Source organism: Dicentrarchus labrax, unplaced genomic scaffold, assembly GCF_905237075.1.
Source record: "Dicentrarchus labrax unplaced genomic scaffold, dlabrax2021, whole genome shotgun sequence".
Lineage (NCBI taxonomy): Eukaryota > Metazoa > Chordata > Actinopteri > Moronidae > Dicentrarchus > Dicentrarchus labrax.
Genome location: NW_026136719.1, coordinates 9,342,488 through 9,369,525, shown reverse-complemented (window position 1 = coordinate 9,369,525; position 27,038 = coordinate 9,342,488). Strand labels below are relative to the sequence as shown.

Below are 27,038 nucleotides of genomic sequence, written 5' to 3'. Positions count from 1 at the left end.
ATTCAAATCATCTTATCTGATAATCATAATGTCGCACTTCATATGCAGACTGTGGAGACCCTGATGAGTAAAGATTCAACTTGAACTTTGAGCTGAGGGTTTGCAGGTCTCAGAGAACGTTGCATTGTAATTTGCTGGAGGTTTTTAACTGACCTATACTGCTTAACTTGTAAAGCCATCAGCTGTTGCCTCTGCCTCTCGGAAATGTTTGTATTATTCACCTGAACTGAGCAGGTTTGTGGGAAATTAAAGGTGTTAAAAACGTTTTAATTCCTTAAGGAGCCCTGATTCCTACCCACTTAGCTCCCCTGAAACTATAAGACAATGAGCTAACTACAACAATATCTGGCTCTGAAACACTTAAGAGAATGATGAAGTGTAATAATTCAATAACAGCCCACGCTCAAATTGCTGTGTGGCCTGGTTTTTCAATTTCATGCTTCTGCAGAAACTGCTAGGATTTAAAAGACCAGCAGATAGTAAAAATGTTTTCTCTGGTAGACAGATACAAAGCTACAAATGTCTAAAACATACAAATGTCTTTTTTTTTTTTGTCATAGTGCTCTAACATAGCCAACATTTTGATGAGTTGTTTTGTCCATTCAATAGACATTTGTGGGAAAGTAGCAGAAAGCTCAGCTACTATTTTTTCAAATATATATTAAATCACATTGTTAGCCCTTTCTTGGTAATGGTTCATTATAAAAATCACTTGAACTAAAGTTGGAATAGAAATATAGGAATGTCCAAGTTTGCAAGAGTATCTGTTCTTGTTTTTGATCATCTGCCTCTGAGCAAACATGCTCCTGAAAGCCCAAAAGGACAGAGATTAGAGGTCAGATGTTGGTTAGATTTTGGTGCTAACTGCAGTTTAAAGGATAGTTTAACATTTTACTATCTGAAAAACAACACTTAGTATGCCTACGTGGAAGACACAGGACAAAATCCACCATCCTTGTTCTGTGTAATTATGCATTCTAAAGTTCAGTTAAGCTTGAAAGTGTATCTTCAAAAGTTAGTCTTTTTAACAAAGACTGAGATGCAGAGGAGGGACTGTAGCATACAACAGGACATTTTGTGCTAAAAAGTTGGGATGCAACAATCCAGCTTTGTCTCTTTCTCAGCCTCATTCCAACACCGCAACTCAGAGCATCTGTATGATGAACGATTTGGCTTAACTTTATGATGGAGCTTTGCACAGATCGAGGACTGTAGGCTTTGTCTGCAATCTCTTATATTAGAATCACAATAGGAAATATTATTTTCAGGCCCAGTATGGAAGCAAGAAAGAGTTAAATGACCACAGATTGCTTTGTTGTACTTGTTGGCAGGTGAGCATTGTTTTAAGACATGTGAGCATACCCTTTAAATACACTTGCACCACAATAATCTAAATTGACGTAATCTATAAATATGGTTGTGAAAGAAACAACCAGAGTGGCTTTAATGCGAAGCCAGCATCCAAACAGATACTCGTGTGGCCAAGAATATTTGCTATTTTTTTCAGCATCTACAAGCTTTGATCAGAAAGAAATCTTCTCTAACCATTTCCTGTGTTGAAGGACAAAATAACATGAGCACCATGTATGGGATTACTCTCATGTGTTACTATTCAACTTAAAGGACATATCTTAGGATGTTATGATGTTAAGAAGCTTACAATCCTCACATAATGTCTATGATACACTCTGTAATTATGTAACAGAATGAAGTCTGTATCTAACTCCTGTGTGTAACCTCTCGTTCTCTCTCTCTCTCTCTGCCACCCACACAGGAACACAATGTGTTCGAGATCGGCTAACGTTTCGCTTCTGTCAGACTCTCCGCTGGCTTGGCCGTTGCCACTTGTCCAACGTTCGAGCACAGTGCTGCAAAACCTGCAGCCAGCGTTCCCGCTCCAGCAGCATGTCTCACCGTTGAGGTGCAACAAAATAAACACACGTCTCATCAACAGGAATACTGACTGCACCACTGAATCAGCAATTAATCATCAAGACAACCTGGACCGTTTTCAGATTTATTCACCACTACAGACTAATTATGAATTAGTCCGACGCCAAAACTCTGCATGTTTCGGCTGGTGAAATTATTATAGAGGGCTGAAATTAATTGGAAATGTAGCAAAGCATAGCCTCAAAACAATGAGAATGTAAATATTTGTTTGCACTTTTTATATTATACAGTTTTACCATTTATGGATCAGGAGTTCTTTGTAACAGATATGGTGCAACATAAGGGGTTTCTCGTCAATGTAGCCTGCTTCGTAATGCTATTACACTATTATACATGTAGATAAACCACTCGTTAACCTTTATGGTTGGTACAATGCTTTCATTTTTACTGACAGCAGCAGAAACCGAACAGAATAAAACAGACAGGTATACAATTGTTTTGTGTGTTATGAATCAAAAAACTAAGTGGTGCATAAATGCTTGATGTGACATTTAAAAATAATTGACCGTTAGCTAAACCCTGCCCCCCTTACTTACTATTGCTACACCTGTAATGCAGTGGCAGAAAACACAAAAACAGACTTCTCGTTTCTAATGGAAAAAGTAACAGCATTGTTCTTGTACTGCAGTAAAGAGGACTGTTTTTTAGTTTGGATGCCTAGTTTAAATGCATAGAAGCTGTTTGGATTCAAGGTCTATGTTCATATTAGACAATGTGTGTTTACTTTGAATGTTACAATAGAATAGGCTTTAGGGATGCTGACTAACTGATGTGTTTGGCAAATGTAACACATGATTATCCGGGTGTTAAGCTGAGTTCCTAACCTCACAAAATACTTGGCCTTGCAAGTAGATGTAGATAGCTAGGCATGCAATGTTTGCAGCTGACATTAGAGCACACTGTTAAATTCATGCCTTACACTTTTGGTTTTGCAAAGAATAAAAAGACACTGCTCTCAAAACCTTTGACAGCCCCATTCACTTCACAGACCTGCAGCGCCTAGCTGCAGTTACTAAGCTATGATGGTACAATCGCTGTTCAGAGGCGGGGGTTTAGCAACGGTCAATTGGCATATTTAATGTCCATAGCAGCTTGTAAAAAAGCTTATTTTGGCTTTACCACACAGATTTTTAAAAGTCATTACACATCGAGGTAAATGTGAAAAGTGGAGCTGCAGGAAATACTTGGTGCTAGAGGCCGCACAGGCTCCAAACGTTTCGGGTCAGGTATTTGGGCAGGCCCAGTGCCTTATCTACTTGAATATTGGATCATTTGATGTCATTATTTTTATTAACCACTTGATTGAAGTCAAATTCAGCTTTTCAGAATACATGTTTTTTTTTTATTCTTTGGAACGGAGGGAATAAGGTCAGTGTCATACATTAGGTATATATTGTATTTTATACTTTTGCAGCGGTGGTTTTTAGTACACTTCACTCTGTCATATTTTCATTCTTTCAGAATTGTTGTTAGCACTGACACGTACATAAGCTGCCGTTAGGAGTCTTTTCATCAGGAATTGAAAAGCAGCTCAGGCTTATCAATGGAGTCTAGCCCAGGGAGCTGCAATGCTATCATATCCTCCTGTATTTCTTTATGCTGTTTAATGTAAAAAAAAATTAGAAGTAAAGGAGAAAAAGAGGGAAAAAAATAATTTCATACTTTTGTAAAATACTGTAAATTGGGAGAATTTACAGTAAAATATGTTGATTGTTGCATGAATAGAGCTGTTGAAGCAGCTGGAGGAGTGGAGCATGAACTCTCTGTCTGGACTTGGGGGGGGGTTGTGTAGATGGAACGAATTTGTTCAAGGTAATAATAATAACCTTATAATAATCTCATATGTAGCAACCTTTTGTTAAGTAATGTATAGTACATTCTCTCCTCAGATAACTGTATACACAAGCAACACAGGAACCAAGATACAATTGAGTGTAGTTACATAATCACACAGTTGGAAGTCATCAGTGATTATTATTTGATAAAGCAGTTATAATTTAATTTTAATGCTTATGTAAATTATACCTGCCTTGTCTACATAATATATATTAATGTAAAGGGCTATTGATTGGAAGAAAAAATGTGTTTTGAATAACTTTTTATTTAAGGTTTACAGGTATAGGTGCTGGAAACAAGCAATTAAAGCCTTGTTCAGTTTAATATCTCAAAATTACTTCCATTTGAAATTTTCCTCAGGATGAATATTGAATTGAACTGATCGTACGATAAGTCCCTCCCTTCTTGGTTTCAGTTACTATGTCTGTCAAGCTCTTTATTCAAGTGTGGCACATACAGAGTTAAATGGTGGCAGACTTGCCAATCAAAAGTTAAATCTAAATTCATTTTTTCAACACTGGGTCATTGATGTCAGTCAGAAAAAGACAAAAACAGGTTTCTCAGTTGTAGTCAATGACCATTGATACTACCGACTGAAATAATAACGGTCACTTGCTGATTTTATTTGAGTAAAAAGTTGGTCAAACTCTGCGTACACCTAAGTATTTGATGTGTCCAACTGACCCTGCTAAAGGGTTATCAGCATGCTACATACAAGCCCTATTCGTGTCCTCAACGTCCATATGCTACTGTGTGATTCGACCACATAGCGTTCCCTATATATGTTATCCAGCAGCAGGTTGTATCATAAAAGATAGTTTATTTGGCCCCCACATATGTCGTCTGCCTGCCCACAAAGATACAATGCATGTCAGCGGTGTAACCAAAATTTGAATCCAATATTGTCAGACTAAGCCAAGCCCTGGCGTGGCTGCACAATAACGTATGATTCAATAGAGAGGAGGGTAAAGTGGAACAGTGTGGAAAAACTAGATGTAAACGTCTGTTTTATCTTTCAAGGTAAAATACAGACAATAGCAACATGGACATACCTTTGAAGCTGGATATTGGGTCCAAAACAACATTACATTTCCTCCTCAAGGTTAGGCAGGGAATGTTTAAGAGACTGAAATATGGAGTTATGTGGAGTGCTGAGGTCACAGATACGTCAGAAGGTCCCAGGCAAAAAGTCTGCATGCTCATCATGTAGAAGATAGTATGTTTCACAACAGGTTTCATGGATGAGGAACATGTGGGTCTGTCAATTGTACCTCTAATGAATCCTCCCAAATCCAATAAGGAGGAGGACAGAACCACTAACCAATGACAAAGTAGCACATGGGACCAGCTAACACATAACAACAGCTTGACAACATAATGTAGTTTGCTAATGTTAAGCCACCCCTTTGGCTGTAGTAGTAATGCTAATGTGCTGCCGTAGGCAGTAAGGGAAGTCAGGCATGCTAATGTCAGCAGCTTAACCTGGAGCAATTGGCCTTTTTTACTGCAGACATTTAGGCAGATGCACATTGTTGATGTTCTTAATTACACCTGTGGTTCCTGCTCGGACAAAGCTGTAAAGGTCTTTTTATTCCTTACACGTTTGCTCTTTCTTGTTTTTGGAGGTAAAAAAAAAAACTACTTGTAAACTGCAAGTTCTTCCTTTATTTAGAGGGAATTTAGACTCCAAAGCTTAATTACAATTATTAAACTGATTGGACAATCAGGGGAGGGCTGTAATAAAGGGTCAATCATATTTGATGCATTTGTTTTCCATCTATAAATATATTCCCACACAGTTGCTGTTTGACTGCAGTGTAAAGCAGCAACTAGGGTTGCAAAGGGGCGGACATTTTCCGGTAAATTTCCGGAAACTTTCCAGAAACTTGTCATGTAAAGATAAACTGGGGAATGGAAACATTCCAATTTGGAAACTGTCATGGAAATTAATGGGCATTTTGGGAATTAATGGGAAATTATGGGAAATAATGGGAATTAACTGGAAAAGTTGGGTAATTCATACAATATTGAAATGTATTTTCTTTGTATTTGTACTACGTTGGTCGTTTTAATGTCACCAATTTATGCATTGCATGGTGTTGCTGTGCGTGCAATACAATGTAAAGTTTTGTTTTCGAGCTGGTTTGCTAAAAAGGCTAATGTAGCTAACAGTAACACTAGCCTGCCACTGCCCCTGGAGGCCCCTTGTTGTCCCTGGTGGCCCCTGGAGGCTCGAGAGAAACGCCACAGCACTTGTTGAAACTGAAATCGGCGAAAATGGCAAAATATTATTGAAATGTAAGACTTGCAATAACGGAATTACTTGAAATGTTAGTGTTTCTGTAGCAAAACATTATTATTATTTCACATTGAGCTTGTTTAGATGAGCCACAAGCAATAACAACACAGCTGCTGCACTGGTGGCGTCCATGTTCTTTCCCGACTCGTAATGCCCAAAGACAAATGGAACGCTATAAGTGTTACAGAGCAACTCGGGCGGGGGATTTACGAGACAAATGGACAGCACCATAAGTAGTAGCCCAAACCATTGACCTTTAGCTTAACATATGATGGTAGTGAGCATGCTGCCTTTGATTTACTATGGCTGTGGTTATGGTTATATGCGTACAATACAATTAACCCAAATAGGTTAATAGCAATGGGTTATGTATTACCCCCCCCCAAAAAAAGAAAAAATCTCCCATATTTTAAAAAATAAATGTTGGCGAGTATGTAGTAGCCTATGCTGATTACTGCGTGTGTGCATGTCATTGACGAATATAGGGAGGACATTCAACTGAAGATGCATTAAATCAGGTTGTTTTAAGCAAGATTATCCTGCAATATGTTTCTTTTCAACTACATGCAAGTTCCCTGTTATAGACTAACAGTACAAGCAATATTAAAAATATCCAGTTTATTCCCATTAATTCCCATGGAAAGTTTCCAACTTTGAAGATTCCCGGAATTTTGCAACCCTAGCAGCAACTAAGATCATCTTATTTTTTCCCAGTTCAGTTTGTTGAACTGATTGTTTCTGTACTTTTTCTGTTTTTAAAGATTCATATTTGTACATGTATTGGATTATGTTGGTTTTCAAGCACAAAATCAAGACTATGTTTTGCCAAGTGGCTAAAATGATGCTTACCTGCCCACAGTTGCTATGTACAGTAATCCTCATAGAAATGACATAATGTAAGTTGTAGTAGTGATACAACATTTACATGTTTTGGACAAAATGTTATTCTTTTATTAATCATTAATGTCTTATTACATATGGATATTTATACACTGTGCTTTATACTACAAAATAAAACTAAATTAAAACTTGCTTATATAAATTCTAACTAATTTGTTGGACTTGGGGGGGCAGGGTTGACAAAGTGTGTACAGACAATTTAATTTTATCCCGTCAAAGAATGACACGCCAAACCGGTTACATACAGTTACAAAACAGTACAACCGCAATGCTTTACAACGTGTTCAGTCATGTGCGGTGTATGTCAAGTCAGTTCCCCATCATGGCTGTTGTTCTGAAGTTCTTTCCTTGAAAGATCAGTAATCGACAGGTGGCAGTGTCACCATCTGGGTGAACTCTTCATAGTTGACGGTCCCGTTTGACTTGACGTTTGCCTCTTTGAAGAGCTCATCCACTAGACAGAGACAGAGGAAACAGCTTTGTAAGTGAACCTGAAGATCGGGGAGCGCTGCCTGAAAACTCATCTGTCTCCCACGATTATTCAGAAAGCAGAGGTTAAAGAATCCCTACTGGTCTTTGACTGTGGGAGTTTTTGAGTGTCTGACAACAACTCTGTCAAAGTGTAGAGCTGGCACAAACCATAACCTCTGTGCTGACTGTGAGTGCACTTCTTATTCATAGAGTGATTAGCAAAACTGAAATTAACTTATTAATGGGGATTCCTACTCCATGTGAAAGCTTAGAAATCAGAGGAAAATATTGTACTTTTTACTACTACTATTATTCTATTATCTGTTACTACTATTTATTCAACAACTGTAGTTACTGGTTACTATTTTATTTTAGATTAAAAATATGATCAGTTTAGTATCATTGTTAGAGATTAAACTGTAAAGTAGTTTAAATTAGTTCCATCTCAACCAGCTACAACAGTAAAATGTCTAATTAATGCATCAAAAACCATAATTAAACAAAATAAAAGGTATGATTACTACTAGTTAGTTTTACGTGAACAACAGTACATTCCTCATATGGCAAATCCTTTAAATGTATTTCCCCATCTCCTTTTGAACCCCCTGTGTAAATCTGTACTCTCAATTTACAAATCCGTGCGCAAGGAACTGTTCCCTCGGTTTGGCAATGTGTGCTCATGTGCACTCTGGGCTGGTAGCCAACAGCAGGAGGGTTATATGGCTTTACACCAGAAGATGTCACTATACAATGAGAAACAAGTTGCAGTCATTTAGTATAATATCTCTTACCCACATAGATTTTATAGATAATGCATTGTAATTTTTGTTGTGATTTTAGATTTTTTACACACTAGCGAGTAATAAAAACATGCACAGATTGCAGAACAGTGGGCTCGTTTTACAGATTTGCGGTCACAGGTTATGAATCCGAGAGTATGGTTTATGAACCCTGCACGCAACTTTGTAAAACAAGTTCAGATTTATATATTTTGACCCCGGAGGGGGGGGGGGCTTCCGTAGTTTTAGCATCTCAGTCAGTCTTTCTTTTTTTAAATTCAAACCAAAAATCCCCTGAATGCCAATGGTGAATACTCACGCTGGTGTATTAGAGCAGCAACAGTGAGAATTGCTACAGTAAGTAGCTGAACGGCTTCAAAGCACTATTGTCGGCTCTTTTAGTACAGTGGCATCACTATCTGCTTCAGTAATTCGGGAATCCGTCAACTTGATGGAAGTCTCCCCACTGGGAAGTTGTGGAGCCCCACTGCTTTATGTGCGCAGCACCCATCCAGAGGCAGTACACTGACAGTACTTTGAATTAAATCTTTATGTTGCATTGAAGCCAGGAACTGTATGAATGACTGATCTTGGGCTTTCAAAAACAAATGGCATCAAAATCAATCCCCTGAAATGTAACTGGATATCGGCATCCATGCAGGAGTCCTTCCATCAAACTCTTAGCTTTAAAAATGTTGGACAATCCAGTTTTGATCCTTTGGCGCTACTGTCATCACTTCACATATGGAGTGAAACGTCAGTGTTGACATGTCTGACACACAGACTCAGTAAAAATTCTAAGTTTTGGAAGAAAGAGAAAGAACTAAGACGCTAAGCAAAGATTGACTGCTGTTATTGAATTATTATCACCAAAACTTATCTTCAAAAAGTAACAGTGCAGGCTTCATCGTTAGTTGTAGTATTACACATATAGAGTATATTTTTAATATATTCACATCTGTTTGACGACAACTTTCCACCAGTTACCAAAATACAGCAGCATGTTGTGTCTGTATTCAGGAAACTACACCTGAAGATACAACCAGGTACACAGCAGAAAAGAAGATAGTCAGGTTAAGGTCTATAGGAAAGTTAATATCAAGGGGAATGCTGTATTACACAAGCAGGTCACAGGACAGCTACTGTATCAATGGGGCAAGACAAATTGTAGTGGATTTAGGGAATCAGCTTGTAATTCCCAAGGAGACACTGAGCTGAACTCTAAAGCCAGACTCACTGCAGTCAGTTACAGTGCATTGGAGTCTTTGTGGAGCTCATAGTGCCACGGGAAGACAGTAAATGTGACAAATCTTAGGAAAAGATGATGTGTGTCGGAGAGGTAGAGGCAGGCTGGGCTTGAAGCCACTGTTTTGACTGAAATATCTATCCATTTTTGTCATTTCATTGGAACACACATCAGTTAAAGTCTTATCTAATATAAACAGGTTAATTCCCAACTCCTCTTTAGAAATCAGAATGTTTTAACCCTGATAGTGATATTCACTGCAGTCAAGTATCAGGACAGACATGAGTTATTCATTGTTTTGGCTCTCCTTCAACACAGTTCAGTATTTTGAATGAAGCAATGACATACATATTCAAGGGTGCGAAATGCTACAAATTCAACATATTCATTGGTTTTTAGTGTTAATGCCTTCAAATGTAACCTTACAATCTGCCCTTCAACATCATAGAACTCTATTTTATATTATAGAGTCCAACTGTCCCAACATTTACAGACTGTCTCTAGTCTGATTTATGTAATAGGTGATAGGTGAATAAGATATGTACCTTCTTTGTTTGTGAGTTTCTCTCCTAACTTGGTGAGCTTGGCCCGGAGCTCAGAGGCCTGGATGTATCCTTTCTTCTGTTTGTCTGTCATCCTCAAGGCCTCCAGGATTTCTGTCTTGGGGTCTTCCTGTTGCATCTGTCTGTGCATCATTGTCAGAAACATAGAGAAGTCCAGCTCCCCTTTCTTATCTAAACACAAATATAGCACAGAAATTAAGTTTGCGTCATGTTAATAACCAAGAAAAAAATAAGCATGAGTTGACAAGTTTTGACAAGAATTACATTATATTTAATTTTATATAATGGTAATGGGGATTCTTCGATTATATACCCCCCCCAATTATTCCTTAATTATTTTAAGGATCTAGGGAAAGAGGCTGTATAAACTGACACAAATATTTCCCTTTGAGCTCTATGAATAAACCGACTTGATTATTTGTTTGTTCAAAGCAAAAAACCCTTTTTCTTTTAATTTCTTCTGCCTTCTAAAAGCCTGGAACTCAAGGTTTTATAATAACCTAATAATAATATTGAAAAAAATGCTGTACCCTTGCAACAATTGCAGTTTGTAAGCACCAACCAAAATAACCATACTCATACACAATTACAGTTAAAAACAAACACTACCTCCTCTCCTGAATGAAGAGTTCCTTCCTCTGTACTGCACAGTAATGTGTATAAACCCACTGAAGGATGTTAATGAAATACTTTTAGTTTTAGTATAAGACCTATTTTGACTTTTTCTAACTACTGTCAACCTGAACAAGATTTTGCAGCCTTCAAACAAAGGCCCACAAACTGTATGTATTCACTGTATGTTGTGCTTTACCGATTTTGTGAGCTTGTAGATGTCTGTCAATTTCACCAAACGTGGGGCTTGTGCCCAGGCAGCGCATTACTGTAATCAGGTCTTTGGCTTCGATCTTGCCCTTCTGCTTCTTGTCATACAAGGAGAAGCACTCCTTGAATTCTGAAGGGAAATGGAAAAAGTATTGGATCACACCAGCAGTTTGTTTCATTTTATTATTTAGTAAGGGACATTTTTCAATAAAGTTTTGTCCATCATACAAAAGTTAAAATTAACTTCAGACTAATAAGACTAAACAAGGTCAAAATGATCTTTTTCAACATTGTTTTGGTTATTGAAAGGCAAATATAAAGTACATATGAAGACGAACAGCAAATAATACATTTCAAACACCAATATATAAAAGCAATAAATGGAAAACAACATGTGTGCCGTAGAACACTCTTACCATTGATTTGAACTTGTTTGAAGAATTTTGCCTGCAAGGTGACAATAGTTTGGCATCACTTGTCAGGTCAGTACACAACGAAATTGCTGTTACATAAGGAAATATATGAAAAAAGGCTTAATGGAAAGAATTTCTGCTCTTACCATTTTTGCAGTTGGTTTGGCTCTTTCCAGGAAGGAGAGTTTTATGTTGCCCACGTCACCTGTCCCTCCACCTCTGTTTAAAGTCCACCACCTGTAAGCCTCTGCGTAATTTAATATGTGTTGCTGTGGAAACGCAGATACCAGAGCCAAAGTGCTGCATTGTCCTTTCCCTTCCCCTCCCCCTTCCAATAAAAGGAGGCAACCAATTATTACCAGTCAATCACAATATGATACTACAGTGCCATATAATAGAAGGAAGGTTTGTAAATAAATAACGAGATTTTAAATCATTTAACTATTTGTGTTGTCACAAATAAAACGGCAATATGCTCTTTGTAAAGACTTGATTGAAAGTATGTTCAGGGTCAAATAGGGTGTATTAAGAGACAAATTTAAGTAATAACCAGCAGGTAGAAGGTAAATTTCAACATTTTATTTAAGATAAACATAGTAAAATCTAACCAGTAACTGAACAGTATTTTACAAGCAGGAATAATACTGTAAATACACAAAACAATCACAATTTTACATTAAGAACAATAACTGCAAAGAAAAAGATGGCTACTCAACATTTAAAAAAAAAAAAATCAGCAAAGTAACTTGAGAGATCATTGCCATCCATTATCTATAACCGCTTATCCTTTGCGAGGCGGAGGGGGGCTGGAACTGATCCAGTTCCTCACAGGACTGACACATAGTGACAAGCAACCCTTACAGCTCACATTCACACCTACGGCAAATCTAGCCTCGCCAATTAACTTGAATGTCTTTGGACTTTGGCAGGAAGTCGAAACACCCGGAGGGAACCCAGGAAGACGAGGGGAGAACATTCAAACTGAAAGTCCCCAGCTGGCCAGGGGTTTTGAACCATTGACAGTTGAACTCAGAACATTTTTGCTGTGAAGAAGGTACACCATGGTGCCGCCCATTAAGGGAAAACAATGTGTCAATTACAAAAGCAAAAAGAAGAAAAAAAAGAACAAAAAGATATTATAACAGAGAAAAGGTGATACTACAAGGGAGTTTAAAGATCTCTGAAATGTCCAGAAGGTTAACTGTATTGATTTTAAGGAGGGGCTGTATTTATTTCCAGGAGTCAATGGCACTAAAATTTAAAGCAGTTCTGATAAAGCCCATCTGAGTGACAAAGCAATTCTGAATGGTAATATGGTAATTTTCCAATAAGAGCTATACAGATCAAAAAATACCACAGAGTATCACGTCTCTCATGGAAAGAAGACCACCTAACCATATCATATCAAACAGAATGACATGTATCACAGACATTACCGATAATAAATGAGTTAAAGAGTTGAAGAGCAACATAATACAACACTGTATCATCTGCATGACAATTTGCCAAAGACAAACAGTATTGTTGATATAAATAGTGAAAAGAAGTGGACCTAAAATTGAACCCTGTGGAACCCCTCGTTACGAATATGATGGCTTCCCAATTTAAGATTGTTGTCTCTCTCATAGTTTCTTAGCCAATTACATGCATGAATATGAAATCCAATATAATGTAGCCAGGCAATAGTCTACAGTATCAGATGCTTTGAATAGGTCAATTACGACCATAGTAACAACAGCTACAGTATTTGTGTCCCGCTCTAAAACCAGAGTGAAATGGGCTCAAGATGGAAACTCTGGACAGAAATATCTGTAATTGGTCATTTACTAAATTTTCCAGGACCAGGTAAGACAGTTTGCGTACTGGTCTATAGTGGTTAAGATTGCTCTTGTCACCTCCTTTATGTAGGGGTATAACATGAGCCATTTTCCAATCTCTGGATATCTCTGGATATTTCCACATATGAGGAAATAGAAAGCGTTATTTGCTCTGAGATCATTTAAAGAAGCAATCAATCAAAATTGTTCTCTCCTGTACAGTTCCTGAGATCAATAGCAAAGAGAGCCTCTTGAACTACACTTGAATTTATCAAATTAATTTGTATGTCATCTGCTCTTGTTTCTTTGACCTTTTGAATAATGTAAAAGCATCTGTACAATAGACTTCTTTTCATTGTGAAGTCTGTTATACTGTACATTACTGACCCACATGCAATAAAGCATCTTGTCAAAGAAAGTATGTTCTCAATAGGGTTAGGTCATAAAGACCACATGTGGAAATATAATAGCTAAGTGTAGCTGAAAGGGAACAAAAAGGAAATAACCCTTTTGTACTTGGACAAGAGAGGAAGGTGGGGGAAGGAAGAAGATCAATCAGACACACCTGTGAGCAGGAGAAGAGGAATAATAAAAAAACCTAACAAAGGCAGCATGACAGAGGAGTGGAAGTAGCTAAAAGGAGGACATAATTGTGAAGTATATGCTGTTTCTGGGCATATTTCACAAGTGACATATATAAAAGTAATGAGAGTGGGAGCTGCTCCCAAGAACTGGCTGGATTTACTGAATGTTCCTGGACAACAAGGCACTGCTGGAAATAAGCTGATCCTTGGAGTCAGTTTGGTTGAAGCATTGTAAACTGCCTCTCTGGCGTGCTCGGATACAGCATTGGACTCTGTTGGACCAACCAAAACTTAAGATAAGTCTCCTTTTCTGACACTGTCCAGGCATTGCATTTCTTAAACTCTTGCGTAACCTGCCTCAGGGTTATGTACTCTCTCATCCTCCCCCTGATCTTCTGATAAATCATCTTCTGATTATTCTGCTCTATTTTTGATATTAGGAATACATCTACACTACAACAGCTTTCATGTCTAAATTAGCATGGCAATTATACATTTCACCAAAATGTGAAAAGTGTGAAACATTTCATACCTGAGAAAAGTTTTTCTTAAAAAATAAAATAAAATGCAAAAGTTCAGAAACATTCCTCCTTTCCAGAGTTTCTGTTTTTAAATCGAACTTCAAAACACATTTAACTGACCAACAGACCCTGTTTATATAATACTGCTCAGTGATGCTACCATCATACTTTGTTACATTCTCTTTTATCTTGTCTTTGGCTTGGTATTACATATGGCTGTTTTATCTTTTTTACTGAATTTATATTGATTTTATTTTTTTGTATCTAAATTGTTGTTTTGGCTACTTTGAAGCCATTGTTCTTCTAATGGTAGTCCATATCTATATCTTGTTATTGAAGTTTGTGCATCTCGCTTGGAAAGTGCTATGTTGAATGTATTATATATATTATTTTACACAACCGTGTTTAGACAGTACGTCAGGATTAGAATGACTCCCATTGTCTTCTTTTCTTTTTGGAAGCCAGACAGAAACAGCTGTGACTGGCAGACAATTTACTGAACGAACAACACTTCTTCTGAGCTGTTACAGATCAACCTCACAGCATGTAGTCATTGATTTTTCAGTGAATATACCCTACATACAGTATAATAACCTTGAATTTGATTGTAAAAGCTCAACTTTTTCATGCAGTTTAAGTTGGCGTATTTACGTATTTACTAACGGTGAGAACAGTTGATGCCGTTCTCAGGAGACCCGAAGGCCCCAGGTTGTCTGAGTGGCAATTACTTTATCTAAATTTGAATTAATTACAAAATTATTTGTAATAGTCACTAAGGTTGTCCAAAGTATCGATACTTCAATACTTCTTCAATACCACATGTTTTGTGGTTCATTTAAAAATAAAAATTAATAATAAAAAATAATCGTATTTTGTGTGGCTAGGACTTATTTTTCCTGGGGTATTGAAATACGGTATAAAGTATTGGTTTTTACTACTAGTATTGTATCAAAGTTTACATTTCTGGTATCAATAAACCAATGCACCATTAAAGCACAACTCAAATGTTAAAGTCTTACACAGGGGTCCTGTGCCAACATCTAAATGTAATATCTTTTAAAATTTCTGTTGACATTACACTCACAATGGGAAATGTTTGGGGGCTTTAAAAAGAGGACCACAGCCCCCCTTTTGTTTTTAGCAGGTTAATCCCTGCCCTGGTGTCACACCTTCAATAAAAAAACAGAATACTATAATAGTAAATAATTAAATAAAACACATTCCCATTGGGGCTAAACACACACGTAGCCATCTATCACAGATAGACTTACATGAGGCATTGTAAAATAACATTTAAACATTAGATTTAAAAAAAACATTTCTGAGAAAAGGCTCAGTTATTCCTGCTAACCTGCTATATGTGACATGCAGTACTGGCCTAATGTCTCAGATCTCAAGTCAGACATATAAAGTAACATTTCACCTTTTGAATTTATGGCTGAAGGCAGCAGGACCTTGTGTTTAACAGTGAGGTCGTTGCCCATTATCACATCATCAGTATTGACGTCATTCTGAGTGCTGCCACAATCTCTGTCACAGGAAATCTGCAGAAGAAAGAAAACATGCATCAGTCAGTTCATACAAACATATGACATTCAGAAATATTTTTTCTTCAAACAGAGAGGTATACAGACCTGGGCAGATGTTATTCAGTGGCTCTTGATGTGTAATGTGTAGTAGGACCAGGGTTCTGGCACGTAAATGAGCCCAGGGTACTTGTTGCGCAGCACTGGGTCATTCCACAGATAGACCACCCACAGTGCCACCAGAAGCACAGTACCACTGAAACTACAGAACAGGAACAGGCCGTTGCTGTCTGGGCTGAGCCCTTTACGCTGTTGATATATCACCATGGCAACCATGGCAAGGAAGGTGATGAGGAAAAGTTCAGTGATTTGTCCCTCTGTGACCAAGTACCTTGAAGAAATAAAAGTAAAAGCAAGAGATGTCATAAACCCAGAGAGAAATACTAACGTTTAATCAGTCACTCGTTACAACTGAAACCTTTGCAATAACCACATAATACGACTATATATATATATATACATAGGAAACTGTTTTACAATGAAAATGTTCACTGCTTTAGGAGTCATAGCTTTTATAAAGGGCACATTTTTTAGGTTTGTGACGACGATCAACGCTCCTCTCCTCAATTTGAATTTCTGCACTAAGTGAAGATGGAAATAACAGAGCTTGTTATGTTCCCAACAAAAGAAACCACCCAGTGCAACTCATTAATTTCATTTCCAAAAACACTTAAATTGTTCCAGCCAGTTAACATTGTGATATAAATTGCTTTCATTTTTAAGCAACCTCAAGTTGTAATCAACATCACATTACACTCTGTTTACTGTCCATCATCTGACAAAAGAAGGAAATGCTCTGTCTAAAACATGCTGCTGTACACTTTCACATTCACATTGTCACATTCATACCTTTTTGGGACAGCAATTAATTCTAAAAATAGATGGGACAACCTAAAATTTGCATGTAAATGTTCCCCTAAAAGAAGTTTAAATATGAGGCTTTGAGTGCAGAATGATTAGGGTACACATTAGTTAGTCAATGTTAATGCCAATGTAATTACCCTGTTAGTCCTGCAAATTTACACATCTTTATCTCACTGTATAATTTTCATTGTTATGTTTATACTGTTTACATATGTCTATTTTTGTAATTTTTTCATGTCAAAGATAACCTTTCATTCACTCTTGAACAAAAACGCTACAAGTCATGTATTCATGGAAGCACACAGAAGGTTTTAAAAGACATGAGGAGGAGACTGACCAGTAGTAGAGGGCGCTGGGTCCCAGCAACAGCCAACCAGAGAGAGGAATCTTCTTCTGTTCTTTGGCCTTGGTAAAGCAGCCGGTGAAGTAGATGAACAGAATGATGAAGAAAGGAATATACCTAAAATAAAACAAGAGGCCGTAACTGTACAGTAGACCAACACATTCAAGTTACATTCAAGTAGGTCTTTGTAAAAGATGTACATGTACATGCGTTTTATTTGTGTAATTCCACATAAATTGTTAAAAGGGATCTATTATGCTCACTTCCAGCTCTTTATTTTTATTCTGGGACTCCACTAGAGTATGCGTATGTTTTTATTTACTAATTTCGGTGAAACTGCATTATATTTTAATGGAGAAAATAATTTGTAGTGTTTCCACTAATGTCCTCTGGATGCTCTGCCTCAACTCTCCCGATTTACGGAGCTCCCAGTCCGCGCTAATAGGACAGCTAGCTGCATGGCTAACTGAGCAAACTAGTTAACAGCAGCGACAGTTAGCATCCGTTTGCAGTTACTTTAGCAACAAGTAAAGCTATTTGTCCATCAGGAAACTCCATAGATCACAGAGAGCAGAGGCAAAGCAGCTGGAGGAAATCAGGGGAAAACCAGAAAATATTATATTTTATACTATAAATGATATATTCATAAACAAAAATGCTCTTCATGCGAGACATATGGAACAACCTCCAAAACTTAGAGTAGTCCTAAGTAGACTGGGCGAATAACTGAGACAGACTGAGCTAGTTGTACTTCTTGGGCATACTGTGCCTGGTGCAGATGATCATATAAAGAAGCATAAAGTAATAAACGACAGAAAAAAAAAGAAAGCATAATAGATCACCTCTCATTTGACAAAAATCCTAAGAAAGACCCTCAACTCGACTCAGCTTAAGGCCAGCGCCAGCACGATCTCTAAAATCTTGGCCGGGCAACAGCTGAGCCAAAACCATTTCACAAACCTCTCAGGGCTGACTGAGAAAAATAATGATTTCTTTTCTCTCTGAAAATGAAGTCAGTGTGTTTTGGACAGAGAAGGTTGTACTGATATTTGTTTCTCAAACTGAACATCTTAGAGAATAATTATTAAATAATATTGTACCATGGCTGTAGGAAATGTTCTAACTGACAATAGGTTTCAGTTCAAATCAGCACATCAGGACACCTGAAACAGTTCAACTTGACAGTTAAAAAACTGTTAAAAATCTGTGTATTAAACTGCAGGTAACTATAGTAACAGTGCTCACACCGAACTCTGTATTACCAGTTTTACTGTAAAACTAAATAAACCAACTCGGGCTGAAACGGTATTTTGTTATTTTATACCAACGTCACAAATCATCTGAAGATGTCATTTTTGACTGTGAATTTGTGATGATTTTTTTTTACATTTGATAGACTACGCGATTAATTGAATAAATAATCAGCAGATTAATCAATAATGAAACAAGTTTTTAGCTGGAGCCCCAAAGCCAACTGTGGATTAAACTGACTATAAAAAACAATTTTAAAGTCTGCCCGTCATTCCTTCACTAATCAACTCAGTGAATGAAATGTGACTCCAACTACAGTGGGTACGGAAAGTATTCAGACCCCTTTAACATTTTCACTCTTTGTTTCATTGCAGCCATTTGCTAAAATCAAAAAAGTTCATTTTATTTCTCATTAATGTACACTCAGCACCCCATCTTGACAGAAATGTAGAAATTTTTGCAAATTTATTAAAAAAGAAAAACTGAAATATCACATGGTCATAAGTATTCAGACCCTTTGCTGTGACACTCATATTTAATTAACATGCTGTCCATTTCTTCTGATCCTCCTTGAGATGGTCCTGCTCCTTCATTGGAGTCTAGCTGTGTTTAATTAAACTGATTGGACTTGATTAGGAAAGGCACACACCTGTCTATATAAGACCTTACAGCTCACAGTGCATGTCAGAGCGAATGAGAATCATGAGGTCGAAGGAACTGCCCAAGGAGCTCAGAGACAGAATTGTGGCAAGGCACAGATCTGGCCAAGGTTACAAAAGAATTTCTGCAGCACTCAAGGTTCCTAAGAGCACAGTGGCCTCCATAATCCTTAAATGGAAGAAGTTTGGGACGACCAGAACTCTTCCTAGACCTGGCCGTCCAGCCAAACTGAGCAATCGTGGGAGAAGAGCCTTGATGAGAGAGGTAAAGAAGAACCCAAAGATCACTGTGGCTGAGCTCCAGAGATGCAGTAGGGAGATGGGAGAAAGTTCCACAAAGTCAACTATCACTGCAGCCCTGCACCAGTCGGGGCTTTATGGCAGAGTGGCCCGACGGAAACCTCTCCTCAGTGCAAGACATATGAAAGCCCGCACAGAGTTTGCCAAAAAACACATGAAGGACTCCCAGACTATGAGAAATAAGATTCTCTGGTCTGATGAGACCAAGATTGAACTTTTTGGCGTTAATTCTAAGCGGTATGTGTGGAGAAAACCAGGCACTGCTCATCACCTGCCCAATACAATCCCAACAGTGAAACGTGGTGGCAGCATCAGGCTATGGGGATGTTTTTCAGCCGCCGGGACAGGACGACTGGTTGCAATTGAAGGAAAGATGAATGCGGCCAAGTACAGAGATATCCTGGAAGAAAACCTCTTCCAGAGTGCTCAGGACCTCAGACTGGGCCGAAGGTTCACCTTCCAACAAGACAATAACCCTAAGCACACAGCTAAAATAACAAAGGAGTGGCTTCGGAACAACTCTGTGACCATTCTTGACTGGCCCAGCCAGAGCCCTGACCTAAACCCAATTGAGCATCTCTGGAGAGATCTGAAAATGGCTCTCCACCAACGTTCACCATCCAACCTGACAGAACTGGAGAGGATCTGCAAGGAAGAATGGCAGAGGATCCCCAAATCCAGGTGTGAAAAACTTGTTGCATCATTCCCAAGAAGACTCATGGCTATAGTAGCTCAAAAGGGTGCTTCTGCTCAATACTAAGCAAAGGGTCTGAATACTTATGACCATGTGATATTTCAGTTTTTTCGTTTTTAATAAATTTGCAAAAATTTCTACATTTCTGTCAAGATGGGGTGCTGAGTGTACATTAATGAGAAATAAAATGAACTTTTTTGATTTTAGCAAATGGCTGCAATGAAACAAAGAGTGAAAAATGTAAAGGGGTCTGAATACTTTCCGTACCCACTGTATATCCCTGGTTGCCTTTAAACCAATATTCTTTAGAACTTGTCAGATTTTTGGCCAGCTTATATTATAACTCAGTATCAGTGTATATGTTTGCAAATGAGTGTCAACAAATGGCAGTACAGAAACGCCAAAGACACGTTTGAAGTAGCTCAGAAACAGTGTGGTCGTTGCTTAGTTTGTCCACCAGAGAGCACTGACAACTGTGTCCAGTATGTGTGTAAAATGTCTGTACCTATCTTGGTCACAGTTACAATGGTCCCTGGCCTTGCACAGTGTCAGACTAGGAACATTGTGGTTATATGGCATACATCCCCTATCCTAATTTACATAAATACACTTTTAATGGATTTAATCAGAATTTAATCTGAGGCAGTATCTTAACACACTGTCATCATTTGATAGCATATTGTTTTGCTAACTCAGTCTGTGTGTTCTGCCTGGAGGTGCAATATTCAAACCACACACACAACACAGCAGCATCATCCAGTGCAAACTGAAATTCTGTCAGCGCCAGAGTAAAAACATTCTCCTGGGGCGTTATCAGCCGATTGAGGCATAAAACTAAAGGCATACGCACGTAACAAGAAAAAGAAGGAGAGATATACCTCTTCCACTTGCTGCTCGCCCCAAATCTTTGAAAAAAAAAAATATTTCAATAATTTATTTTGTTATCAGACCAAATTGATTCTGCTTCTATTTTCCAGCATGTTGTTGGATTTATTTTCTAGTCAGAACACTCAGATTCACACAATTGGCGTAAACTGTCACCGCTGACCTCCTCAGTTTGCTCATCCTAAAATCAGTTTTGTATTTAGATGGAAAATAGATGGAATATATTCCAGCACACTGATACCTGGCTATAGTTATAGCCTCCACTGTATTAAAATTGTCTGAATCTATACCTTTAGCTCTTTAATTGATTTCTTGCATCCATGTGTTTTCAAAAGACACAAAATCCATCATTCACAATCACAATCAGATTTAAACATAAAGAGGTTAACAAACACTGGTTCACAGCAAAACACTCTGCTACATTCCAGTAATTTCCAAGCACTTTATATGCAGTATATATACAATAATTATCATGAACACATACCACATTAAGTGTCCCAGCTGTTCATCATAATAATACAGCAGCTCAAAGGAGTCAATCTGTGAAGGAAGGACACAAAGGCTGAATTAGTTGAAACTCATTACAGCATTAACAGGTATGTTATTCTGCAGCGGTAGAGAAGCGCTGTGGTGCTCCATTCTGCCTTATGCAACAGTGCCACCTACTGTTCTGGTACCGTTTACATTTTAATAAGGCAATATGTAGAAATCTACAGAAGGTGGCAAATTACAGGACAATCCCTAAATAAATGAGTGGAGAAACGTAACAAATGCATATAAGCATCTTCCATACTCAGTGTCTGAGTATGAAAATAATGTGACTCTCAACTTGAGAGTGATCTATCACTAAAATGAACACAATAATAAATGCATTACACACACAAGGGGCACAATATGCATATTATTGCTGACAAACAAGTCAACCAACGACTCAGAGATCAGACGCAAGGAAACCTAACAGGCCCTATTACATCTGTTGTGATGGTTTCTGTGGGTTTATATGTTCTTAAGTATTGTTATTGTCAGCTTTATGCCTGTCAAACTAATTTATGAAACATTATGGAAATTAGAAATGTCCAATACTCTTCTGGGTTAAAAGAACCACAGATGATACACAGCAAGACATCTGCTAGAGAAACCTGATTTCTTGGTCTGGTGCAGTATAGTCACAACTCTGAAAGCATCGGCAGTGAGGTGGGATGAAACAATTATTTCTTGTAGCTGTGTATCCTTTTATCGAAAGAAAAAAATACAAAGTCTGACTAAAACTGATCTGAAACTAAAAAAAATCTAGATAAGTCAGTTCATGTTGGTTTTTCAGTAAACTGGTTTTTGCCGTACATCTAAACATTTAATTTATGGCTTTCACCTGATTTCTCTCTGCATGTGGTTGCTGCACTGGTAGAAGCAGTAGAGAGATACAACAAGATATTAACCTTCAAAAATTGAAGTCAAACCAAGCCAGTGCTTACAATCTTAACATCAAACATACAATAGTGACCCTATATACTGTAATAGTTCTGTCTCTTTCTATTCTGACCCAGATATGCCATACATCAACCTATAATGTCTTGTTGACAACGACATCATTGTCAAAAGTACGACGCTGTGCGTTTCCCCCGGAAATCATGCTGACAAAAAAAGATGTGATAGAAATGAAGGAGCAGAGAGAAAAATAAGCTACACTCCCACACAGCTGGATCAATTCTGCTGGATCAAACAAGTGTCACAATACAGATATATTTTGTGTGGTATGTTGTCAGCTTGTGTCACACGCAGACAAGAAAAACTAATTTCAACTCACTGAACTGTCACCAGAGAGTCGTGGCAACGCAAACAGATTTGATAGGTGATAATAAACAGCATATATTGAAGACATTAAACATTAAAAAGGATATCTAACAAAATGTTGACCTTTTTTCTAAGGATATTCCAGTATTCCCAGCATGCCCATTATGGGATAAAGCTACTGTGAGGTAGATACAGTAGATATTTACCAGTGAGGCAGGTTTGAGGTCTTTGATGATGGGGTTCTCTCTGACTGACAGGTGGAGCTGGTAGCCACTCAGGATGAGCCGGTGGTTGATGGAGTCCCCCACCAGGTGGATGCTGGCTCCCATGACAAAAGTGATGATGCAGAGGTAGACCGCTGAGCGGGGCAGCGCCCTGGGACTGCGCTCAATCAGCTGAATGGAGCAGCAACACACACATTCTGTATTATACTAACTGTATCTAGTTGACATTATCCATTGCTATTTTTTTTATTATTTTGGTAGCATCTTTAGGAATGTATGCATAATACATAGCAAGTAGCTTATTTTAGTTTAATAACAATCACAAGCATAAAAAGCCAGTGTATTTTTTTGGTGGCATTTATTGCCTTTAATTAATAGTGACAGCTGTAGAGTGACAGGAAAGTGGGGAGAGAAAGAGGGGATGACATGCAGCAAAGGCCCAAACCCAGTTCTACCAGGTGAGCTACCATGGTGCTCCAAAGCCAGTGTTTCATCTCAGATATTTCATTCTGTTTTCAGCCCATTTCTCCATTTTCTGCAGCTCTCAGTGAGTGCTGCGCTGTGGACGACACCCAGGAATTAATCCCCAGATCTTGCTTGTGTGCCTTGAAAACCAGGTATATCTCTTTGGGCTACCCTCTTACTATTTGGCGTGTCAAGTGTCAATATAGTTTTAGAAACATCAGCCATAGAAAATTTTTTACTGTCAAATCAAAAGGGGCCGGCATCAGTCAGACAGCTGAGACTTAATAATCTGCTAATCTACAGAATTTGTTGTGAGCATTTATTTTCTTTCTTCGTATCTCCTCGCAGAAGTACGCATGAGAATATACAACACATGAAGTGGTCTATAATGGGTTATCTGTAATTATAATTATGTAATAATATGTAATACTGATAAAAATACTGACCAAGAGATCTGTCTGGAAATTGTATGAGGAGTTTAAGGTTTTTCTGCATAATTAACATGCAACAGTCGAAGGTTATCTTGCTTCCTGTATGTGTGATGAAGCCCCTTAAAGCAACTGGTTGTGCTGCAAATATTCTTTATATTATTCATATAAATACCAAGGACAGCAATGTAACTACTATATTTGTGCTCTTTGTCACTAGTAGTAATTATCCATGACGGGGTTAATTACACTGATCTGTTGATTGGTTAGTATATACTGTATGGACTTTCATAAAACATAATTTATTTATTAAGTTTATCTTTATTGTCTCATACTGAATAAATCACCAAAGCACTTTGTTGTGTTAAGACCTACCTTGAGCATTAGGAAAGGTGTAATGACATTGTATGCCATGTGGAAATAGTCTCCAGCACTGGGCTTGTTGAGGGGAAACCACTCCAGAGGAAGGATAATCTAATACATATGAGAAATTGGTGTTAATTGCGCCATAAAATGTTGTGTAACTATCCATCGTATATTTTTTGCACTATTTAGGACTGCATGAGGCAAGCGAAATGGTCATTGAGCCTCCTTACCATGACAATAGGCCTTCCAAAGTCCAGGATCCAGTTCTGCAGAGTCAGGCAGAACCACAGGTCGAAGTGGAAGTGCTGCATTTTCTTCTGTGGCACATTTTCCTTCAAACCACCAGCAGCGCTGTCAACACACATTTACAGTGAGTGTCATTATAATAAAGCAACATTACAAAAGCAAAGGTCAGCACAGAGGTCGAGTGTTTAATTGGCACTTGGGAATACTGGAGTAAAGTAATGGTTTACTATGGTGTTTACTACTGCAGTCAACCAGGGTTAAAACACAATGGTTCCTTTTAATGCTGTTTTACTTAAAATAGACACAGAAATTACACATATCTATTTCATGGTACTGTCTAACTTGCAATGCTTTTTACTTACCTATTTTATTACTATGTAAAATGTTAGGTCACATCCTTTATATCACAAGTAACAAAGCACTTTGCTTAGCCATAGTGATGTGTATACAAAGATTTGCATGTACAGATCAAATGGAAATATAAGTAAGTAAAGTATTTTCACTTATGTGTTCATATATTTTAGCAGACTATAGTAAACAACAATAGAAAATGGCACAATATAGCGTATAAACAAATATCATCATACACTTTTAAGTTCATAGTTAAATTATTGGATGTTTGCCTTTATAAAAAATGGGGAGCTGTTTCCTTCTGAAATCACTGTCAGATGATGTTTGCGACAGCAGCTGTGGATTTGCTGACCTATTCAAAGTTGTGCAGTTTCCTGTTCCACGCCGAACACAGTCACTGTGGTTCAGCATATGTACCAAGACAACAAAAGGCTGAATACACCGCGGGTCCGTCAGGCCTGCCTGTCAGGTCAGGCAAAAGGAATACAGGCTGTTTGTCAACACCAGCAAAACAGACGGACTACAAATAGAGCTATTACGCCCCATGTCTGCCTGAAACGCCGCTCTTGTCATTCAAATATCCATACAGCATTTAAGGACGGAAACATGGGTCATGAAATTGCAAACCCTATGTCCAAATCAGAAGCTTGTTATGTGGTCTTATTATCTGGACATGTGTCATATTATAAATGCCAGTGATTGTTGTTCTGCATTTTTGATGTCTCTGTCTGTCTTAAATTGCTCCAAAGTACCAGTTGCTGAGATGAAATGTGAGGCCTCAAGGTTGAGGAAAATGAAAGTGCTACGGTGACTTTGGATTTTGATTATATAGTAAATATTTGTGCATTAATATATGCAGTCTTTTCAAAGATCTCTGACAGGGCTTGTGTGTGTTGTGTTGTTGCTGCGTTGTGTGTGGGTGTATGTGTGTGTGTGTGTCCCGTTGTATTAAGTTGGAGTTTGTGATTCTCTCTACAGCTTATTTAGTATTGCCTTCAGGCAGCAATGCAGCCACCATTTTCAGTTCAAATCTGTGTATATTAACAAAGGAGTATCTACTCCCCAGGTGATCTAAAATTGAAGCATTATCATAAGGTATTATTTTTATTATAGCTGTTTTGTGGGTTTTTTTATTTAGCAGAATTCCCTAATTGACACCTAGCTTTTGCAAATGTGGCGTTGTTGTTACTGTAGGCCTTTTAACTCATTAATGGAGTAGCTTATATTCATCATAAAAAATCCTATAGCTATTACTTTGCGATGTGATGCACTATTAGTGTGGAAATTATCATTTTTGCATCACAAATTCATTTTTTTTTTAAAACTTTTAAAATCATGATGATCAATTTGTTGGGGTCTGTACAAATGAACATGTTTTCCTACATCTGGAGAACAAGGCCAGAGCATCTCTGCAGCAGTACTGTACTTCATTATAATGCTATTTTGTCACACAAATGTATCCAAAAATTGCAGCTTAGGCAATTTTAATAATATTTTGAATAATTGTACAACCTTAATGCACGCTGTCCAATACTGCCTTCACTCTTTCACAATTTTTCCAGCACAGTGAGGGCAGAAAAAAAACACTCAAACCATTCACAAACCAGGAAGGGAGTGCAGCTATTTACAGCTCCTATGGACCCACAACTCGCACGCCTACAGGCTTCACAGAGTTCACTGGAAATATAATAAAGAATACTGTGAAATGCCTTTCAATATTAGCTTCTAGAGTACGAAGCGACCGGTCATTAACTAAGTTAAGGAAGAGGAGCTAAATGGCCAAAGACTGTCTCCAAACAAGAGGATGTAACCACCACCAGCATCGTATCTCTAGCTTGTCACATGACCAACCGGGTGTTGTTGCTGTTAAGTCCCAGTTTATTAACCACCAACAGCGACAAGTCTTGACAGTTAAAATAATCCAGCTATCAGTTAACATGAGCTCAGAAGTTAAATTGAGATTTCCGAGTGGAGACGTTGACACTTCGCGCTTGTTCGCTTTCATTCGCGCGTCCAACCGTTGACTCTGCGCGCAGTCGCGGCGCTTACGCAGGCGAACAAGCAGCAGAGCGAACTGACCGGTAACTAAGGGTTACCAACCAAGTTAATTTCCACTACTTCTGAACTTCGGGAACAAACACTTTAATAACAACTAACAACAAAGCAACGGCTACAAAGGTAGCAAAAAACAAAATAACTTTAGCCTTTAACTTACAAACCTAGTTTGTGTTGTGTGTAAATCTTTGCCTCGACGTTTTCGTGTAGTCATTTTGACGTCTTTGCTCCGTTATCGTTGGTGTAGCTAACGTTACCTCTACGGTACTGACCGCCTGCGGTAACAAACGCCAGTTAACGTCTTCACTTCCTTGTTGTCGCCTTCT

General features: G+C 38.1%; 3 protein-coding genes across 4 annotated transcripts in view; 1 reads left to right on the top strand and 2 right to left on the bottom strand.

Annotated features, from left to right (window-relative positions):
- Positions 1 to 7,130, top strand: part of LOC127351118 (A disintegrin and metalloproteinase with thrombospondin motifs 7) — an 80,838-nt gene extending 73,708 nt beyond the window's left edge. Inside the window, exon 24 of the mRNA XM_051378342.1 lies at positions 1,775 to 7,130. Within this exon, the coding sequence (XP_051234302.1) occupies positions 1,775 to 1,920 (146 nt within the window). The 3' untranslated portion in view covers positions 1,921 to 7,130. The remainder of the gene's footprint in view (positions 1 to 1,774) is intronic.
- LOC127351143 (calmodulin-like protein 4) lies at positions 7,017 to 15,737 on the bottom strand. Its single transcript, XM_051378402.1, has 6 exons — positions 15,628 to 15,737; positions 11,429 to 11,610; positions 11,286 to 11,316; positions 10,859 to 10,999; positions 10,030 to 10,218; positions 7,017 to 7,442 (listed from the first exon to the last, which is right to left on the bottom strand). Exons 1-6 carry the CDS (start codon positions 15,686 to 15,688, stop codon positions 7,345 to 7,347), a joined length of 702 nt encoding a protein of 233 aa, XP_051234362.1. The 5' UTR covers positions 15,689 to 15,737; the 3' UTR covers positions 7,017 to 7,344.
- On the bottom strand, positions 11,847 to 27,038 carry LOC127351138 (ceroid-lipofuscinosis neuronal protein 6 homolog). Of its 2 annotated transcripts, XR_007880796.1 has the most exons (9): positions 26,877 to 27,038; positions 24,291 to 24,411; positions 24,070 to 24,168; positions 22,784 to 22,972; positions 21,271 to 21,326; positions 16,992 to 17,114; positions 15,839 to 16,121; positions 15,628 to 15,748; positions 11,847 to 13,955 (listed from the first exon to the last, which is right to left on the bottom strand). XR_007880796.1 is itself a non-coding variant. In XM_051378395.1 (8 exons), exons 1-7 carry the CDS (start codon positions 26,924 to 26,926, stop codon positions 15,854 to 15,856), a joined length of 906 nt encoding a protein of 301 aa, XP_051234355.1. In that variant the 5' UTR covers positions 26,927 to 27,038; the 3' UTR covers positions 11,847 to 15,748; positions 15,839 to 15,853. The 2 variants fall into 2 exon arrangements, 1 of the variants encoding a protein (XP_051234355.1); XM_051378395.1 differs by having other exon boundaries at positions 11,847 to 15,748.

Excerpts from the sequence above, each read along its gene's own strand:
- LOC127351143 (XM_051378402.1), bottom strand. The coding sequence starts at position 15,688 with ATGGGCAACGACCTCACTGTTAAACACAAGGTCCTGCTGCCTTCAGCC. Across the intron at positions 11,317-11,428 it reads CCAAACCAACTGCAAAAATG|GCAAAATTCTTCAAACAAGT; the intron begins GTAAGAGCAGAA and ends GTCACCTTGCAG. Across the intron at positions 10,219-10,858 it reads TCTACAAGCTCACAAAATCG|ATAAGAAAGGGGAGCTGGAC; the intron begins GTAAAGCACAAC and ends ATTTGTGTTTAG.
- LOC127351138 (XM_051378395.1), bottom strand. The coding sequence starts at position 26,926 with ATGACTACACGAAAACGTCGAGGCAAAGATTTACACACAACACAAACT. Across the intron at positions 24,169-24,290 it reads TTGGAAGGCCTATTGTCATG|ATTATCCTTCCTCTGGAGTG; the intron begins GTAAGGAGGCTC and ends CATATGTATTAG. Across the intron at positions 21,327-22,783 it reads ACCTCAAACCTGCCTCACTG|ATTGACTCCTTTGAGCTGCT; the intron begins GTAAATATCTAC and ends CTTCCTTCACAG.